General features: G+C 47.5%; 1 protein-coding gene across 1 annotated transcript in view; it reads right to left on the bottom strand.

Annotated features, from left to right (window-relative positions):
* TRPC4 (transient receptor potential cation channel, subfamily C, member 4) overlaps positions 1–20,725 on the bottom strand; it is a 128,547-nt gene that overhangs the window by 30,073 nt on the left and 77,749 nt on the right. The window contains exon 4 of the mRNA XM_015414800.1: positions 14,310–14,449. Within this exon, the coding sequence (XP_015270286.1) occupies positions 14,310–14,449 (140 nt within the window). The remainder of the gene's footprint in view (positions 1–14,309; positions 14,450–20,725) is intronic.

The raw sequence follows: 20,725 nt of genomic DNA, 5'->3' as shown, positions 1-20,725 counted from the left end.
GGAGAAAGTTCAGCAGGGATGTGTGATGTGATCGAGTCCACCCTCCAGAGCAGCCATTTCCTCTAGGCCAACTGATCTCTGTCATCAGGAGATCAGTTGTAATGCTGTGAGGACTCCAGGCCCTATCTGGAGGTTGGCAACCTTAGGCAGCAAGATGTAGCAAGTATTTCCGTTTTACTCTCCCAGCATTCAGTTGGTGCCACACGAAGGTCCTTCCACATGGATTCGAAAAACCTGCTGGAGGCAAAAGCCTCCCACGCCCCCTTCCATCCTATGCCTTGCCAGCATGCAGAATCCGTAGCTCTCCCTGGCACCCGTCCAGTGGCCTCTGACTGGTGATGCCCAACCAGGGATGCCCAGGGATCTCCGCCAGGGGTATGGGCTGGCATCAACTTCCCCTGACCTTCGACTGGAACTGTTTCCGCAGTAGTGAAATTCCCGGCATTGACAATTTAAAAACTGCGCGTTATGTGAAATTTCCCACAGTAGATTTCTCCTCACCAGGTGCAAACCCGAAGTTTTCTCCTTCTTAACCCGTGTTTTCGGAATCCCCAGTTTGTTGTTGTTGTTGTTGTTGTTCAGTCGCACAGTCGAGTCCGACTCTTCGCGACGCCATGGACCAGCTCCCGCCAGGCCTTCCTGTCTTCCGCCGTCCTCTGGAGTTGGCTCAGTTTCATGTTCGTTGCATCGATGACACTGTCTAACCATCTCATCCTTTGCCGTCCCCGTCTTCTTTGACCTTCAATCTTTCCCAGCATCGGGGTCTTCTCCAGTGAGTGCTCCCTTCTCATTTGGTGGCCAAAGTATTTGAGCTTCATTTTCATTATCTGGCCTTCCAGGGAACAGTCAGGGTTGATTTCTTTTAGGATTGACTGATTTGATCTTCTTGCAGTCCAAGGGACTCTCAAGAGTCTTCTCCAGCATTATAGTTCAAAAGAATCTATTCTTCGGCGCTCGGCCTTCCTTATAGTCCAACTCTCGCAGCCATACATGACTACTGGGAATCCCCAGTTTTATTGAGTTCCAAAAACGTGGGGTGAGAAGGAGAAAACTTTGGGTTGGCGCCTAGTGAGGTAAAATGTACTGTGGAAAATTTCACATAACGCACAGTTTTAATAATGTCAATGCAGAGAATTTCACTACTGCGGAAATGGTCCAGCTTAGACTGAATCAGAACTTTTGGTCTGTCAGGACCAGTACTGTCTATTCTGACTGGCCGTGGCCCTCCAGAATCTCAGGCTGAGGTCTTTCTGCATCACCAACTGCCTGGTCCTTTTAACTGGAGATGCCGGGGATTAAACATGGGCCTTCTGCATGCCAAGCAGATGCGCTGCCACTGAGCCACCGCCCCTCACTTTCTCTGGAGACCCAGACTGGAAAGTTTGACAACAATCCAATTAGTGCAAAAGCTTCTAGAAAAATATTCACGTAATAATCAGAACAACTTGAATCAAACAGAAAATGGTCCTGAGACACATAAACAGTCCAAGCAGTGCAAAAAACCTCTAGATAGTTAATAATATCTGCTCCAAATCAAGAATATGAAGTCCAAAATTGATGGTAAATACAAAGATATGATGATGCTATAGGTGGTAAATATTGCAGGACGAGGTGTCCAGATTCTATTCTACTCGTTTCAAAAATGCTGACTTCTTCAGCACGATCAAGAATTTTGAATCATTAAGGAGCAATGGGGTAATCCCCCAGAGTAGAGTATCAACTCCTTCTTCAGAGATATACACAGTAATCTCCCTTATAAATAAAAGCCGAATGGTGGTGGCACTTCTCTAGAACATTCCACACGCTCCAAAATCAGTTCGCTCTCTGATTCAGAGGGTCTCCCTATCCACTGGCTGCTTTGCCTGAGTCCTGCCTCCAACATTGTAAACATTTTGCTGTTCCCCCCCCCCAGCCAGTCAGAACACAGAGGTTATTTGCATATGCGGCCTCATTGGCCTTTGCCTCAGAACACAGAGGTTGTTTGCATATGTGACTTGATTGGCTTTTGCCTCTAACATTCTAAACAGTTTGCAGTTCTGAGGTAAAATGTGTCCAATCTCCAGGTGAGGGCTGGAGATCACTCAGAATTACAACTGCTTTCCAGATGGCAGAGATCAGTTCCCCTGGAGAAAATGGTGGGCTCTGTGTCCTTATATGCTGCTGAGGTGTCCCCCATATGACAGCCAATGTGACGTAGAAGTCAGGGCTTTAGAGCATGGGAGAGGCTGCAGGTGTGTGTGGGGTGGAAAGCTGAAGAGTGAGGGGAAAATAAAGGTAGGTTGATGATTGGCTGGGAAGGAGATATGGTTGCCAACTCCAGGTGGGAAATTCCTGGAGATGTGAGGGATGGAGCCTGGAGTGGGTGAGGTTTCAGGAGGCGTGGGACCTCGGACAGGTACAAAGCCATAGACTCCACCCTCCAAACCAACTAATCCCTTCTGGGGAACCATAGTTGCCAATCTCCAGGTGAGGGCTGGAGATCACTCAAAATTACAACTGTCCTTTAGGTAGCAGAGATCAGTTCCTCTGGAGAAAATGGTGGACTCAGTGTCATTATACCCTGCTGAGGTCGCCACAGCAAATTAACACTGAGTGTTCAAGGCTGGAGCACCCACCCAGAGCCTCTTTCTAGAGGCCGTTGTATTTATTTCCACAAAGGGCCTTTTTCCTAGTTTAATATAATTGGCAATAATCCAGTAACTTGCTACAATCAAGGGTTCAGGAAACTTCTAAAGTGGGGAGATGAAGGGAAGTAGACTGTAAGCTGCTCTGAGACTCTGAGTGAAGGGTGGGGTATAAATCCAATCTCCTCCTTCTCCTCTTCTTCTTCTTCTGACTAGTGGCCATTGCTATATCCTGTGGCAGTGAATTCCACAAGCTGATTCTGCCTGAGGTTTCTTCTTCTCATTCTACTACGCAACAACTTCTACCCACTTTCTCCATCCCACAACATACTTTAAAAAATTCTATCCTGTCTCCTCCCATTATTTGCCTGTTTGCCGAAGTAAAACCTCTTTGTGCTTAATAATGGAATCTCTAATAATAATTCCTATCAATTTACTCAGAAAAGATAGTAGGTTAACTGGGCTGTAATTTCCTGGGCCTCCTCTGGGTCCCTTTCTAAATGTGAGCATTAGATTTGCGGACTTCCAATCCACCCTCTCATCAATGGGCCGGATTCTCCCTATGGCAAACATGACTATTGATTTTATGTTTTAATGTGTTTTAAATTTTATTGTATTTATTGTTCTTATTGAAATGCTGTGACCCGCCCTCTTACCTGGGCTTGGAGCTGTAGCAAGTTAACCTTTTTGGAAGTTAATCTATTCACGATAACTTAAATGTACCTACATGCAGGGGTCATTTTGTAGAAAAAGAGGTGCAGGAGCTCATTAGCATAACTCATTTGCATAGACCACACCCCCTGACATCACCGGAAGTGTGTCAGAAGGCAACACCCACCGCTCAGGCTCCACTGGACTGTTCTGGATTACTAGCTATTGGGGGGGGGGAGGAATGTGCAGATCTGTCCTCACAGAGGAGGGAGAGCTTGTACCTGAATAAAACTTGGTCTTAAATGTGCCACTGGACTGTTTTGGGCCAGGGGGACGGCGGCTCTGCAGCTTACCTGGCTGCTTCTTGCTCTGACTGAGGGCTGCTGGGAGCAGGGGGTGGGGCTTGTTGCATGTGCCCGCCCCCTGGGCTCTTTACTGTCGGAGCTTCGCTCCTGTGCGCTCTTGCAGGAAATGACCCCTGCCTACATGTAAGATGTGCTTCTATTTTTTGAAGTAACATTTCTTCCACTTGTTACTATTGGAGACAGGTTGTCTTTGTAATTTATTTGAACAGCATTTCCCCCTTAACTGGGGAATGTGGACAATCGGGGATACTGTGTAAAGCTTCTGTGCTTCTGAGGCAAACAATATATATTTTTACACTTTAACCCAATGAATTGTCTCCCAATAGTTGCTTATGCCAGTTCTATTCCTCCAGGAATACACCGAGGATGAGGAACGGATGTTAAACTTGTTTTACTAGTAGGAGGGCTTGGTCCAGGACTGTAGCCAGGATTCTTTTTCATGGGGGTCATCGGGGGCTCCAATTAAATAAAATTAAAGTAACTAATTAAATAAAATAAATTAAATAAATTGAATAAACTTTTTCAGACTCCAGGGGTAGAGGAAGGCGGCTTTTCCCTACTTGGGGTCTCTGCTTGCAGGCAGCTGTTTTACCCCTGTTCGACTGCTGGAGAGGTGCAGGCTTGTTGGTAGTCTTCCTGCTTCCGCAGCAGAAGCCAGCTGTGGAAGCAGGAAGGAGACCTCCCCCTCATGCCTCTCCGACAACCACGAGGTGTGTAGCGAGGGTGGCAGGGAAGGAGAGCCGCTGGCAGGCTCATCTTTCCACTTCCCAGGTTCCCGGTAGGAATCGGGGAGGGGAGGGGGGCCTCCGGGAGAGGAGTGGGGAGGGGGAGTGGAGGCAGGGCAAACTTGAAAGGGGCAGAGCCCCACGACCCCCCCCCCCCCGGCTGGCTACAGGCCTGGTTCAGTCACTGCTGTGTTGGGATTGCGTTTTTATGGAAATGGCAAGCAGGACCGCCAACAAATGTTTGATGGTTGCTGGAATGTACCCGTGCCTTTTCGTTTCAGGCGGCGGCCATATTAGTCTCTGCAGTAGAACACCCAGATTCGAGGCCAGTAGCAGCACCTCCTGGTAGTTCCTGGCCTGAAAGACGTCTGTCTTGCCTCAACCAGGGCCGGGGCTTTCTCCACCCTGGCCCCCGCCTGATGGAACAGGCTCCCCACGGAGACCAGGGCCCTGCGGGATCTACTTCAATTCCGCAGGGCCTGCAAGACGGAGCCGCTCCGCCAGGCCTTTGGCTGAGGCAGCGGGCGTCCACACAGGGCCTCCCTGAGCTGTTTGTCACTCTGTCAATAACTGCTGGCTGTGGCCAGGAACCTCCCAGAACCAGAACACTTCTTTGTTATCAGCTGTGACCACCACTTTAATATTTATGATGATGTTTTAAATTTGAATTTTATTGTATTAACGAAATATTTTGTATCAATGAAGTGTTGTTACACACCCTGAGCCTGCCTGTGGGAAGGGCGGGCTATAAATGTGAAGAAATGTGAAGAAATAAATAAATAGAAACCAACCAGCTCTTCAGGGGATGAGCTCTCAAAAGTCAAAGCTCTGAGTCTTGAATGCTCACCCCCTGGAAAACCTTGTTGGTCTCTACTGGACTTGCATCTACATGGCTTTTCTCTCTCTTCTAGCTTTGCTTCTTTTGCGTGGACAATTCAAGGTTCATTCATTCCAGATTGCATACTTTGCAATGGCTGTCCCTGCCCCCATCTGCGGCCACCCCACAGAACACATCCAACTGGGGGGGGGGGGCTCTACTTACAAAAGACCGGCTTCAGTCTTTGCTGGGGATGGAGTGTGGAAGGAGCTGAGCCATTTGCCTCTCTTGTTGCTGTTTTGTCCAGTCGCCTGATTCCCAGAGCCAAGGATGTTTGTATCATTCAGATTTGTGTGTATTCTTTGGAATGCACCAATGCAGTTGATGGGAACTGTCGTTGAACCCATTCAGTACTGAGTGTGTGTCAGAGTGCTGAATGCCACGGACTGCAGAACGCAGATGCTCATGGAGTGGCGCATGACCGGCCCATGGTGATCCTGGGACACACAGTTCAAGCAAGCCTGTCGGCTCCAAGCACGGCCTAGAGAGAGCTGGTTTGGTGTAGTGATTAAGAGCGATGGACTCTAATCTGGGAGAACCGGGTTTGATTCCCCACTCCCCCTCCACCTGCAGCCAGCTGGGTGACCTTGGGTCAGTCCCAGTTCTCTCAGAGATGTTCTCTCAAGAGCAGTCCTCAAAAGAGCTCTCTCAGCCCCACCTACCTCACAGGGTGTCTGTTGTGGGGAGGTTGTAAGCCACTACGAGATGCTGAGTTAAGGGCAGGGTATAAATCCAACTCTTCTTCTTCATTGATGCATACCTCCATCTGGTCTGGATTCATTTCAGTTTATTACTCCTCATCCGGCTTCAGACAGCTATGTGGAATGTGAGCTGCTGCTGCTGCTTCTCCTCCTCCTCCTCCTCCAGCAGCTACCCAGCCAACCTCTATGCTGAACGCCACCGTCGTGTGGAGGCAGAATGACTCAAAATGTTGTTTGCGAGCAACTCAGTGAGGCAATGAAATGAACCATTCACCTCATCCAAAAAATAAAAATAAAAAATGGCCGCTGCCAACTGAGGAAGATGCCCTCACGTCTGACTGTATTTGTCACAAAGGTCTCCATTCTCCTGATCAGTAGGTGCCCTACATGATTTAGATACTGGAGTTCTCTGTGCAACTTGTTATTCTGGGGAACTAGGACTTCTAATTTCTGATAAATAGAGGCAAGGGACTCTCTGCGAACAGTACGAACGACAGAAAGAGCCACTTAGCTGGAAAAAAGGTTGTTTACTGAGCAATCTAACATACTATTGGATTTCCTATTTGCGGTCTGTCCTCCTTCCTGCTGTTAGCTACACATAGCTTTACTGGCAAGTTAAAAAAAACTCCAGGTGGTCAATAAAGCCTCCATGCGGAAACATCACGGTTGTTATACCCACAGCACAGCTACACTGTTCCCATTACGGTAAGCTACTCACAATGGTGAGCTATATAAAGAAAGGAAACGTTTGGCCTTGTAGACCCAGGATAGGTCTACAAAAGCCAGTTGCCTACAAAAATGGTTGTGGTCACACGTGCGAGATAACACAGGGGGGAAATTGAGGCTATTTCCTCTGGAGGAATTTGACTCAGTGAGGCACGATCACACAGTCTTTTGAAGCTGCAGGGGTAGCCCGCCACCATGTGATCAGGCGCAACTGCGGGTGAGTCAGGGGTTTTTTTTTGGCTGTTTGTTCCCGATATGCTTAAACAGGGAATTGATTAATCGCATCTCAGCACAAGGGCTCCCTATGGAGGGTGCGATGATGCGCATACTGAGAAGGGGAAAAAACAACGGCACCATCCCGATGCCATGAGAGTGCGCTCGAGCGATCAGACATGGGAAAGTCCGTCTGTGGCCCGTAGCAACCCGTTTGCTACTGGACTTTCCCTGGTGTCTTTTTACTCCATTTCTGCGGCGGAGCAAAATGGGTTGCCGATGGGTGCAGGGCACTTCCCAGATGTTTACGTCTGATCGCGCCCTTTAAATCCACCCGACATTCGTGCCTATGGTGTGGCTAATTGTGCGTGTGATCAGTGTTTTGTTGCCTTGCATCTAGATGATCCCAAATTTAATCTGCAGCATCTTCAGTCAAAGGGGAAGATCCCAGCTGGAGCCCCAGAGATCTGCGGTCAGTCAGAGGAGACAAAGCTGGTCTAGAGCCAGTTTGGTGTAGTGGTTAAGTGCACGGACTCTAATCTGGGAGAACTGGGTTTGATTCCCCTCTCCTCCACTTGCACTTGGCTGGATGACCTTGGGCAAGCCATAGTTCTGTCAGAGCTGTCCTTGAAAAAAGAGCAGTTTCTGTCAGCGCTCTCTCAGCCCCACCGACCTCACAGGGAGTCTGTTGTGGGGAGGGGAAGGGAAAGGAGTTTGTAAGCCACTCTGAGACTCCTTTGGGTAGTGAAGGGCGGGGTATAAATCCAATCTCCTCTTCTCTTCTTCTCTAGAGGCACCAGAGGTGTGACTCTGTGTATGGCACTGTATATTCGACAGCCACCATCTTAGCCCATGGAACAAGACTTCAGCCTTCTCATATTTCCAGCCTTAAGTCTTTTAGCGTTGGGGGAGGTAAGGGATATGTCCCTCCCCATCTTCTCTGCCCACCAGTTTCTCCATCCTCCTGGTCTGAGGTGAGCATTCAGTATACACTGGACTCCTCCGGTAGTTCTAGGCAGGAGAACAAGGCCAGCTTTGGAAGTCTCCGTTGGAGACATCAACGGTTGTTTTCATGTTGGAGTATTTGTCTTATTAATCCCCGCTTTTTGCACGAATACAAAAAGAAGCAGGAGGTCCGGGAGTTGTAGACATGACATGCGAAGCGCAAGATTGTTTAAGGGCTTGGAAAGATCGTCAGCGTTTAGCTAGCGGATAAGAGAACTGCTTCTCCAGGGTGTAAGAAGGACGACTCCAACACAGGTGTTCAATTCCGTAACACGAGACTTCCGGCCATGGCGGCGCGAATGGCGGCCAGCTCTCGGGACTCTCCGGAGTTGGATCACCCACACACGGAGTGGGGGGGATCCGCACAAGCGGAGACCCTAAGGAGCCTTGGGAAAAGGCTCCAAACTAGGGGGGCGCTTAGGGGAGAAGCCTCTTACCGGCCAGAAGGTCGAAAATTGAGGCTCTCCCTCTGCCCTGACGGCCCCGCCGCGCTGTGCCCCGAATGGGGACCTAGCAACGCCACCGGAACATCGGAGTGATGAAGCGAGGAAGTGAAAGCACAAAGAAAGAGACAAGCGGCTAACTGTGAGTTGGAGATCGAATTACAAGCTACCGGCTAAAGCACACTCCGTCCCCCGGGAAAGCGAGAGGGAGGAGGGAGGATTCCCGACCCCACTCGAGAAAGAGACTTTTTGAAAGCAGAAAGGGGGGGTGAAGTGAAGTTTGGAAAAAGTAAATTACCTTTTGGGAGAGAGCTGAAAACGGAGCAGGGAGTGATCCCTATGCTGCGCAGCACGAACTTTTAAAAAGTAAACAAAAACTGAAAATGGCGGGGCTGAAAAAGTTCTTGGAGAGGCAGACAAAGAAGACGGGAGGAACTTCCGGTCTTAGCCCTTCCCCTGCAGGGGCTGCTGTCAATCAGCAAGAAAGTGAGATGCTGCACCCTCTGCTGGATGAATTGCAGAAAATCAACCAAAAGTTGGATAGCATGGAAATGGCCTATAGTATTCAACAGAAGCAGATGACAGAGACAGCCAAGAAGGTGGATGAGATTGCAAAGAAATGCCTGGTATCAACGGAAGAAATACAGAAAGTCAAGAAGAAGGTCAGTAAAGTGGAAAAACACCAAGAGAAGCAGGATAATAAATTATTATTGCTTCAAATGGAAAAATCAAATTTGACTCTTCGCAGCGTCTCAGAGATCAAATTTTAAAAGCAACGTCATCAACACCTTTGAAAATTGGAGACCAGACGATCAGAATTTTGAAAGATGTTCCATTTGAAATCAGAATGAAGAGAAAGGAATATAAAGGGTTGACCATGTTCTTGCAAAGTCACCAAACTAATTATAAATGGTTGATACCCGAAGGACTTGTCTTTAAGTTTAAAGACAGAAGAGAAAAGATAGACTCCATCTTCAAGGCTCAAGACTTTTTGAAGAGGCACGCCAGCTCAGAGGACGAGGCAGAACTCGCTAAGTGGATGGCAGGAACTAGCGAAGAAGACAGCAGCTCGGAGGGAGAGGTGAAAGATGAGGAAGACAAAGGAGCGGCTAGAGGGCCAAAATACAATTTAAGAGACAAAAAAGGGAAGCACCCCAACGTTTGAGAACTAGTTCGGAAAGCGCAATAAAAGATAATACTAACCCCAAGGGGACACTATTAACACACTAACTAACCGGTTTTGAAAGATATAGAAGAAAAAGGGATTGTCCAGCTGCAGAAGAAGATTTTGACTTTGACTTTAATAATAAAAGATTAATATACTAATGTTTAACATCACTCAACACTTTTCTTTACCCCTCTATATACCCTTCCTAACTTTCTGAAATGTAAAAGCAATAAAATCTCTCCTTTTTAGGAGAGGGAAATTAAAAAAAAAAGAATTATGCAACACACAAAAAATGCAACTCTGCAGCTTTAAAAGATATATATGGTCCTGTTCGGATGAAGACTACGAAACGACTTCATAATCCGGAAAACTTAGTTAACTTCACTGTTTGGCCCTCTTCTTGCACTTTTTAATGATTTTGGATGTTTTTCCAAATAAATACATTTTCTGCAATTTTTGATTTTGTTAGTATTACTTAGCGGATACACACACAGCTTTCGTTGTTCTTCTTCATTGTTACTACAGCTATGGTTCTCTGTTTTTGTACAGCAACAAAAAGGAACAGGGATGAAATGGCAGTTCAGGATCATTATCTAAAACACACACACAAGCTCAGAATCTCAGATAACCACAACCGAGCACTGGGGAAATGGCCAAATAATTAACACTTTCACCATTTCAAAAGCAAAGAATCCCATGACACAAGGAGTCCTGTGACACCTTATAGAACCCACTGGATCACAAGGCTCTAGACAGGGCTCACTTCCCAGGCACTGGCTAGCCAGTCAATGGTCCTTTCTGCACTAGACCTTAAATCCTGGTTCAACCCTGTCCCCGAACTTACATTCTACACTACACGCGAGTACACCCGTTAATTATCTCGGGGCATTTTTTGTTTCCACATTACATTGAGGTCACCTCGGTTTCGCCCCACACTTGTCCTGGGATAACCAGGGATAAATGCAAGGTATTGCGTCGCAAGTTGAACTCTGATAAAACCAGGGGTGAGATCCGAGTGCAGAAAGGACCAGAATGATCCATTCACAGCTGGTGATGCGCTGGCTGAGCAAGACTTGCCATCTGTAAAAACTTCCAGAAGCGGCACAGTTCTGACAGCCAAACCTGACGGTGTCAAATCTGCAGAGTCTCTCTTTGGAACAATTTTTTTGTGCTTCAAACGGAAGGGATAGTAGGTCAGACGGTGCTATTTAAAAACCTGCTGCTCTCTCAGGAGGTTTATCCATAGATGCAAATGCGTGGTCAGCGTAAAGGAGGGTGGAAATTCACAGGCATATCACTTTTCCAATATTTAGCTCACAGAAGCGGAGAACCATTCATGAGACGTTTTCTGTAATATATGATTTCGTTTAAAGGCAGAACTCTCAGCCTCCAATCTGTCCTGGCGGGGGGTCCAGCGGCAGCATTGTGGGAGGAGAGTCAGGGAAGGATACTGTGCCCTCCTCCTGCCCACGCCTTCTCCCCTAGACACCCGGATACTCCCGGGGCCACTTTGCAAAGGGGGGAACCAGGGCTTTGAAGAAACACATTCTTTGTAGTTCTACCCTAACTGGTTATAGAAATGAACGCCTTTATTGCACTCTTTTTTTTTAACAGAAAGTGACTGCCGGGGGAGCTCATTATTCAGAACCGCGCTGTGTGGTAGATGTCTAAGCTGCCTTGAAAAGACTACAAAGGCTTTAAAGAAGCTGGTAAATTACAGATCACAGGAGTCCGGAACATCTGGGATGGATGATTACCTCAGAGGGTGGTAGCGGGAAACTATGTCTTGAGGTCTTCGGCGGCCCACTTTCAGTACCCTCAACCACAGCATTCTTCTCAATAGACTGGCAGGGTAGGGAGCTGAAGGCGCTCTGGGCCAGAGAATTTGTTCCTATCTGGTGGCACTGGGGGATTATGCCCCCCCCCCCGTGGCTTTTACACTACAGACTTCTGCAGGATTCCATGTTGTCACCCAAAGTGGCTGATTCTGCATTGGCTTTAAACAGCTGAGCCGCACAAACTGCTCCCAAGCTCAGCTGTTTGAAAGGGGCTTTCTTGGATTCAGCTCCGAGCCATTTAAACCAAACTGCTGAGCTTTCTGCTCCCTGTAGAAAACTAGAGCACAGAAAGCAGTGGTTTAAATGGCTCCCAGCCATTTAAACCAAATAGCTGAGTGGCGGAGTGCAACGCCGCTGTTTGGTTTAAATGGCCTGGAGCTATTTAAATTCCTGTTTTCTGCTCCCTGCGAAAAGCGGCAAGGAGCAGAAAGCAGGGGTCACGAACTTGTACAAACTGGTTCAGTTCACGAACCAACCTCCTCGTTCATATAGGTTTGTGGTTCAGCCACAAACTGAACCACAAAAATGTTGTTCATGCTCATCCATAATCGACAGTATCCATCAATCACCACGATGTCCAGCTGCATCTGGAAATTTCTACTGGTCCAGAATATGGTGACCAAGCAGTTAACAAGAACTTACTGCAACTGAGCATATTTTCTCAGCTGTCAGTGATCTTGAATGAAGAATGATCCATTTATTTCCAGGCACAGTGCTGGAATTGATCCTGAAACAGTCTAGGATTGGCGTATCTGCAGAAGCACCTTCCCTCGAATGAACCTGTCTGTTGATGTCAACTCACATCAGCTCCAAAGGCCGTTCTCTGGGGACCCTGGCCTTTACAAGTGTGTGTGTGTAGTGTCAACTGGAAACAGAACCTTGTGCCTCCTCCTTCCATGGAAGAGTAATTTGGCACCATCTGTGTCATGTGTCATGTCCAGCTATTATTGAATAAATCCTCCCTCCCACAGACCAGTCTAACAATGCTTCATAAATTATGTTCTGCTGCCGTGGAGTAAAACTGGTACCACAGCCAGCACATTTGGTCACTGCTGCAGATTTTGGTTTGGATTCTTCATATAAGTTTTGTGGCTGCTGTTTCCATGCTTACCGGACAATTTTGCCATTATGAATTTGCAAGCGGCCTCGAATACCGTCTTTTGACTTCGAAACAAATGAGTAATCTGACTAGTTAACAAAGTGCAGACCTTCAGCCCTTACCTGTGCCAAATCAGTTCCATGGAATTACTGGTGAAAAATGGCTTTGTGGGTTGCAGCACGTTACATTATCTCAGCACTGTGAAACTGAACTCACGACTATTTATGATAGCTACTAAAACGATGGTAAAATTAGAAACAACAAAAACAAAACCTGATTGCAATTTGGTCTGGAGAGTAAAGGCAGCCAATCCTACCCATGAAAAGAAATTCCTTTCAATGGGAACACACATCTGTTATCGCAGACCCCGGCTCCCCACCACCATCCTGGTGCCAGAAGAGAGATTCAGGGCTTACTGTGATGGCGAGATAATTGTAGTTGACAATGAATAGTAATTGGTCATCAGAAATGTATTGCATGATTTGTGTGACCAGACGAGAGAATCTGCTCTGCATTTGAGAGTATCATGACTTGTTTTCTGAATAGCAAATCATTCTGCATGTAGCAGCCTTGAAATTTGGCTAGCAAATGCAACCTTCTGCAGATTCCATCACACAGGAAGCCCAAAGAAGAGCTGGAATTGAACTGCAGCAGGGCAGGTGCTGAGAGCAAAAAACCTCTCTGCAAAAGCACTTTCTGGGAAGAATACAGGAAATCCACACACCATGAAGCTAGGAAGGACTTGACCGATCCCCAAGCCTAACCTCCTGTCCCCACTTGAGAATTCAGGCCACTCTAACTGAAATTCTTTTGGAATTCCAAGTTCGCGCTGAAATTTCACTTTCGCAAAATCAGGTGGCAATATAGACACGCAACCCACTCCCCAACACACAAACCATTACTGGCTGTATTGGAACTTTCTTTGCTGCCCTCGAAAGTCCTTAGATGTTTATCCTACAGAAGACGCTCTACGTGCAAATAAAACCTGCAGCTTTGTGTTAACCGGACAGTAGGCCTCACTTGTGATCCGTGAATGTGCAGCAATGGCCAGCATTGGCCAGTCCATATGGGATGTGTGCCAAGTCTGGATCAAAGTACGAAACAAGTGCCACTCTAGTATGCCTGGGGGTGAGTGGGCGGGTTGCTTCCAATCTACTGAGCGGAGAACACAGCAGTCCAGAGATGGGAAAGAAGCCTGAATTTCTGCCACAGCTCCGACAACTGTAGGCCTTCTTGCTCCTTTGTGGGGGACACAACCTCAGTGACAGAATCCATGGATCTGTAGCATCATCGACGCTAAAAAAAAGTTACTGAGAATTGAGGGAGTAGCGCCCCTCCTCCTGGTCATGTGAGCGTTTTGGCGGGAAAGCACCAGAGGGAGGAGGGGCACTCCTAGTCTATTAGAAAGCTTGGAAATCTTTTCCGTGGCTGGCCTGCAACTGTGCAGTTTCCATGTGTGCCTGCACAGAAGACCACTTGATGAACAACAGTTACAGGTAAGTGCAACCCTGTTTTACATCATGTGAACAACAGTTACAGGTAAGTGCAACCCTGTTTTACATCCTGGTACCCTCCAGATACTAACAACAACAAAAAGAGCATTCTGTGCCTCAAAATGCTTCCCAAACTGTGATTCAAACATCAATGTTCTCAACGAGTCCAAGATTTTTGTTCCGGAAAATTCCTTCTCATCTTTTCTTTGTTGACCCTCAAGGGGGAGTGCCTGGTCACTTCAATGGCAAATAGGAACCAGCGGTAGTACAAGAGCATTATGAAGCTAAAGCATTTTTGGGAACAAAAAGCATTTCAGGAATCACATTGCAGAGCGAACGTCTCACATCTCACTTAAGAACAGCACCGCATAGGCTAATTACCTTTGAATAGGCAACAATTTTCAACGAAATGGTCGCCAGGTATAAGGAGTTCATTACAAAATCCATCAGGTTCCACCAGTCGTGGATATAATCCTGCAGTCCGCCATCCCACATTTGTTTAATTTCACCCCAGATAAAGCCTGCAAATATATATATAAAAAAACATGTTTAGCCACAACAAGAACATTTTATCCCTGTCAGCCATCCTTTGTGGCATGCCATTCATGTTTCCATAATAACAGAGGCATTCTAAAACTTGTCCCTGAGAGAGTTTCAAAACTCTTCCCCGACTTAGTGCTACGTCCATTTGGTCCAACGGACTTCTGGAGAATATCTCCGTGGCTCGTGCCTTCTTTCTGCCAGCAGCACAATGCTTCTGCTCCGCTTCCCATATCATACAATTTAGATCCATGAACTGCAGTGGATTACCATTTAGGTGCAGGGCCGACCCCGGTTAGTACTTGGATGGAAGACCACCAAGGAAGACTTTGAACACCTCTTGCTTTGAAAACCCCCATGGTTGCTCTGAACATCTCTGAACAGCTGCCTCTGAACATCTCTTGCTTTGAAAACCCCCATGGCCCTGGGTTTGCCATGACTCAGTTGTGACACAACAATTAACCCTGACTTGAATGGTCCAGGCTAGGTGGATCTTGTCAGATCTCAGAAGCTAAGCAGGGTCAGCCCTGGTTAGTACTTGGATGGGAGAACCCCGAGGAAGTCCCGGGCTGCCACTCAGAGGCATGCGATGGCTAACCACCTCTGTTTTTGTCTGGCCTAGAAAAGCCTACAGGTTTGCTATCGGCTGGCTATGACCAATACTCCCTCTAAGCTGTGAGGTCTTGTGAGCAAAAATTCTACTTTGTGATCTACTGGCACTAAAGTTGTGAGTAAGTGGGGACTTCCAGTTGATGGCGGCACGCTTGCGGACTCACCTCTCAGACCTCCCAGGGGTGGCTCCGTGCTCTGGCGGAAGGAGGGGGCGAGCAGGCTCGTAAACCCCCCCATGGGCCCGGTGAAGGGACCCTGGCCAAGGAGCTTTGAGGGGTAGCCTCTTTGATGGTGGAATGACAGAGAATCGAGGCTCCCCTTTGCTCCAGTGGTTCTTCCAGCCGAGAGACCAAATGGTACAAGTGAAGCTAATCGGGTCAAGCGCAGGAGATCGGGCATGAAAAATGATGAAAGAAGCGGGGTCGAAAGACCAACTATGAACGTGAGTCAACTGAGAAACAATTTTTAAAAGAAAAGACGCTCCCTATCCTACGCGGCGGAATGGGAAAAGCGAGCGGGGGAGGGACGCCTCCCATGCGCATAAACTGTTGAGCGAAAGGGGGGGGGAGCGGAAGAAAAACGCGTGAAATTGCCCAGAAGTACTTACCCAATTGAGCTAAGCAGTTAAGTGCATATTGAGAGACTTTAAAAAACTTTGCGAAAGTAAACAAACGGGAAAAAAAGATGGTGGGGAAGAGGGACAGAGACAAAGAGAAACTTTTAAAAACGAAACCAGAGTCCCCGAAGCCAGAAACGACCAGTGAGACGGCAAAGGCTATAGCTGAGTTCATGCACCCTCTACTGGAACAGCTGAATAACTTCAAAGATCAGATGTCCGTGGTAACAACAAATATTACAGCCCAACAAAAGCAGTTGTCCGTGGTAACAACAAGCATTACTGCTCAACAAACGCAAATAACAGATTTGATTCAAGTAATGAAGCAGGATGCTGAGAAAGTAAAGGAAATGGCTGAATCAATGTAGAAAGTGAAGAAGAAAGTGCAAAAATTGGAAAAGAAAACTTCTTCTTTGGAAGATCAAATGCTTCAAGTGCAAATGGATAAGGCCAATATGGTCCTGCGCTTCCAGGGGGTGCCGGAGAACAGAGGAGAGAATCTTAAAGAACTTATGAGTGAGCTACTTGCCCCAGTAACAGATATAAAAGCGAAATTGCTACTCAACGATATGGATGTGGCCTACAGGTCATATTCAGGATACATAAAGAAAAACAATCTGCCTGGGGAAATTGTAGTAAGATTCTCGAAGAGGCATGTTAGGGATGCTATCCTGAAAGCAGTGGCTGCAACACCCCTGAAGGCGGGGGAGAATGCTGTCGGAACGCTAAACGCAGAAATAAAAAGAACTTGTGCTCTTTCTCCAAACAAATTCAATTGGATATAAATGGCTATTTCCAGAAGGCGTAACATTTAAGATTAAAGAGAAGAAGGAAAAGATTGACTCTGTTCTTAAAGCTCAAAAATTTCTAAAGGAACAGCTGGGAAGGTCAGAGGACGAGAAAAAAAGAAGAGGACAGCAGGTCCAGCGGCGAGCTGGAAACTGGTTCATCTGGCGAGGACTCTTTGTCTGAGCAGGGGACAGCAGCCCCGAAAAGTCCCTACAAACTGCGGAAGAGAAGGGAGAAGAAGAAGTAAAGGTTGAAGGACTCTGAATTGTGCCTTTGAGAACTTTGGTTCCTGGGGATGATTGGGGGCACTGTTATTGGGCAGTTAAATGTAAATTGGGAGGGTAAAAAGTTTTAAAAGTTTGACACAGTTCATAAAAAGAACAACGATGAAAAGACTGGATGCATAAAAGCTAGTTGGAGGATCTCCTCTCTTGGGTTTTTAGATAGTAGTGGGTACTTTACTTTCTCCCGTATGTGTAGTTTCCCCCTCCCCTTTTTTCTGTTGTAGTTTTTTGTAGGGATAAAAAATCAATTAAAAATCCCCTTCCGGGGTTTTTTTTTTTTAAAAAGTTGTGAGCAAGTGGATTTGGCTACTGCATAAATCAGTTTGCTTTGAAGCCATCCTTCCTGAGCTAAGACAAAAATGTGTGAGCCGGAGGCTAACAAACTATGAGCTAGCTCACACTAACTCAGTTTAGAGGGAACACTGGCTGGGGCATGACTTGGATGGGGGACCACCAAGTAAGACCAGGGTTGTGATGCAAAGGCAGGCAATGGAACACCACCCCTGAAGGTCTCTTGCCTCGAAAACCCCATGAGAGGATGCCATAAGATGGCTGCAACCTGACGGCCCTTCCCACGACCACCACCATGTAGGCAGAAGGCCACATGGAAGCCAACAGGCTATACCTTTCAGCGAATGGACCTCTTTATGCAAGGATACCAAAAATGTAGCCGCCGTGGCCCCTTTGTCTTTTCTGGCTGAACGAGACTTGAGAAAAACGGCAGAAGGAACCATTTTGTTGTTGGGGACGAATGTTGCTGACCTGGGTCTGTCACAAAGGATGTCTTCCCTTTCAGAAACAGTCGTTCGTGACACAGCAGGCGCCTTCTGGGAGAAGGACTAACTGGGTCTGAGCTTTGCTTGGCAACCATTAGGATGTATTTTAAGCAGAAACAAAATTGTACACTGTGCCCGACATAAGGAGGAAAATAATGATCCTGAAAGGAGCTGACAGTTGAAGCAACCAAACTTTGCCTGGACAGAGCAGGAGGTATTAATTCTAGTATAATTTGGGGATTAAAGAAAACGAATGTAAAAAAAAAAAGCAATTTAATGTACAGGGTAGACAGTCACCGACGACGAATAAGTTCAAGAATTAATGGCTTCTGCTAAGAGAACTGGGGGGGGGGGGGGGGAGAGAGTACTATTCCCACAGCAGAATGCAAACGTATTTTATTTTAGGGACAGAGTCCTAGAATCGCTGAGTCAGAAGGGGGTCATAGAGGCCATCTAGTCCAACCCCCTGCTCAATGCAGGATCAGCCTAGAGCATCCCTGATAACCGTTCGTCCAGCTGCTACTCGAAAACTGCCTGTGATGCATGAAACCTCTCCGGCTGCTTCTGGGGAATGTTCGGTTTTCCCACCGCTTGGTTGTGAACGTCTAGGGAAATCCTTCAGAGTGGCTCCGATAGGCTGAAGGACATATGAAAGGTCCTGCTGGGTCAGACCAATGAGGGTCCATCTAGTCCAGCATCCTGTAACACAGAGTGGAAAACCAGTTCCTCTGGCGGGCCGACAACAGGGCAGAGAGGCTGAGGCCTTCAGAGGTTTACTCCCAACATGGAGGTTCCTTTAGTCTCCATGGTTAGTAATGGCTGCGGTCACGTGAGCCAGTTGAAGCGGAAGGGAAGCGAGGCTATCTCCTCCAGAGGAATTTGACATGCCGTTGCGAGATCACACCTCCCTTTGTAGCTGCGGGCACAGCCCATCTCTGTGTGATCAGACGCAACTGTAGGTGAGTCTTTGTTTTGGCTGTTTGTTTCCCATGCGCATAAACAAGGAACCTGCACACTGAGGGCCCCCTATGGAGTATGCAATGATGTGCATACTGCAAAGAGGGAGAAAAAAAACAGCACCAAGCCAGGACGGCCTGATCAGACCATCCCGACGGCATGAGAAGAAGAGAAGAGATTGGATTTATACCCCGCCCTTCACTACCGAAGGGAGTCTCAGAGCGGCTTACAATCACTTCCCCTCCCCACAACAGACACCCTGTGAGGTAGGTGGGGCTGAGAGAGCTCAGACAGAAACTGCTCTTTTCAAGGACAGCTCTTATCAGAACTATGGCTTGCCCAAGGTCATCCAGCCAAGTGCAAGTGGAGGAGTGGGAGAATCAAACCCGGTTCTCCCAGATTAGAGTCTGCGCACTTAACCACGACACCAAACTGGCTCATGAGAGTGTGCTTGCATGATCAGACGGGAAAGGCCATCCGTGGCCTGTTGAAACCTGTTAGAGCAAGTCTTTCCCCGGTGTCTTTTAACTCCGCTTCTGTGGCAGAGCAGCACGAGTTGCTGACGACTGTGGGACACTTCCCAGATGTTGCTGTCTGATCGCACCCTTTAGATCTGTCACCTGTGTCAGAACTAAAGACGTGTGTCATCACAGCCAGTAGCACATTAAGGCGATGAAGCTGCCTTTTACTTTCAATGCTATATGTAAATGTGGATGCTGTTCACAGTGAGAAGTCAGAGAGATGCCCCTCCTCATTCTTATATCCCGTGGAGCTCATACAAGGGGTTACCCATCTCACTGCTTCTCATGATTTCCTCTACGGAACGTAGAATCAGACCGGAAGTGGGTTTGGAGGAACTGTCCATCCCAACAGAAATGGAAGATCTGAAAGTCAGACCTGAGGGTTTACTGTGGCATTCCTACTTCTATTTATATTCCCCCCATACCCCGATACCAATTCTTGGCATGTTTGGGGGTTTGATTCTCTATGGCAGGCGGTTGCATTTCTTCAGTGTGCAAAAGGAACAGAAGCTATGATGGTCCTGATTTTAGTTTCTCGGTAGGGTTCCTGTAACTTTCACAGATGCAGGTCCAACCAGTGCAGTTTCCCCTCAGCTTAGAGATTTAGTTCCTCTTGTTGACAACAAACATCAAAACATCTAAAGTGTCGGCTTCAGACTGGAGTCCTGAGACCTGGTAGAGCAGATTATACGGAAGGAAAACATCTATATACTATTAGCCACAGGTGGCCACGATCCGTGGATAGCTTTTTCCGATCGGGGCCACAAGGAGGCTAAAGGTGGACTCTAGGGCCTTATACCCCACTGAAGTCCCTCCCCCCCTCAAGCCCCGCCCTCCCCAGGCTCCAGACTACTGAGGTGTCTTATTTTTTCACACCTCCAACCGCAGTCGAGCACAACTGAAACCCTGACTGGAAGAGAAGGGGGAGGCAAGGTTAGAGCACTGGCCGAGGACTGCAGGGGTTCAAATCCTCCCTCGGCAACCGAATGACCTCACGCCACACACCCTCCTGCCGCTGAACTTACCTCACAGGGTTGCTGTGAGGATGAAGTGTCGGAGCAGAGAGCCAAACTCTGTGCTCCTCAGAGGAAGGGCGGGGAAAAATACAGGAAAGACGATTGGGTTCCACTAACGACAAGCAGCATGAACGAGAACAAATCACTCCAATGAGATGATGGATCTACCGGGGTGCCCGATACAAGCTGATCAGGTACAAAGGAGGGACTTTCTCTGTGCTTCAGTCTTCCGTTTCACACTGCTGTGGCACCAGATGTAACTGTACCTCAAAGCTGTGTCACTGTACCTCACAGTTGTGTAACTGTACCTCACAGATGTAACTACCTCACAGAATTCTCCCTTCCATCCAGCTTCAAAGCCTCGGATCAACTTAGGGCCTTGAGTTGTCGATCCGATATGCGGTTCAGTGCACAAAACAGAACACTTTTCCTCTGGGGCATTCTCACTGGCACGTAAATGAAATTAAACCGGAGTCTACTTGGATTCTATCCTGCGGCATTTAATGAGCTGACTGAGGGGCAAAGCCCCCTCCCTTGACATTCCCACACAAAGGTAAAAATGGTGTCTGGGTCATACCCGACGGGGCTCTGTTGAAGGTCAGGGGCTTCCCAGCCTAACTTTCGCAGCCATTGGAGAGGTGGCCAATTAATTCCCCAGATGTCAAATACAGACGGGCTGGAAGGCT

The sequence above is a fragment of the Gekko japonicus genome, unplaced genomic scaffold (genome assembly GCF_001447785.1).
Source record: "Gekko japonicus isolate JY-2015 unplaced genomic scaffold, Gekko_japonicus_V1.1 scaffold1886, whole genome shotgun sequence".
In the NCBI taxonomy this organism is placed as follows: Eukaryota; Metazoa; Chordata; class Lepidosauria; order Squamata; family Gekkonidae; genus Gekko; species Gekko japonicus.
Note: the sequence above shows the minus strand (reverse complement) of the source record. Positions and strands in the feature narration are given on the sequence as shown.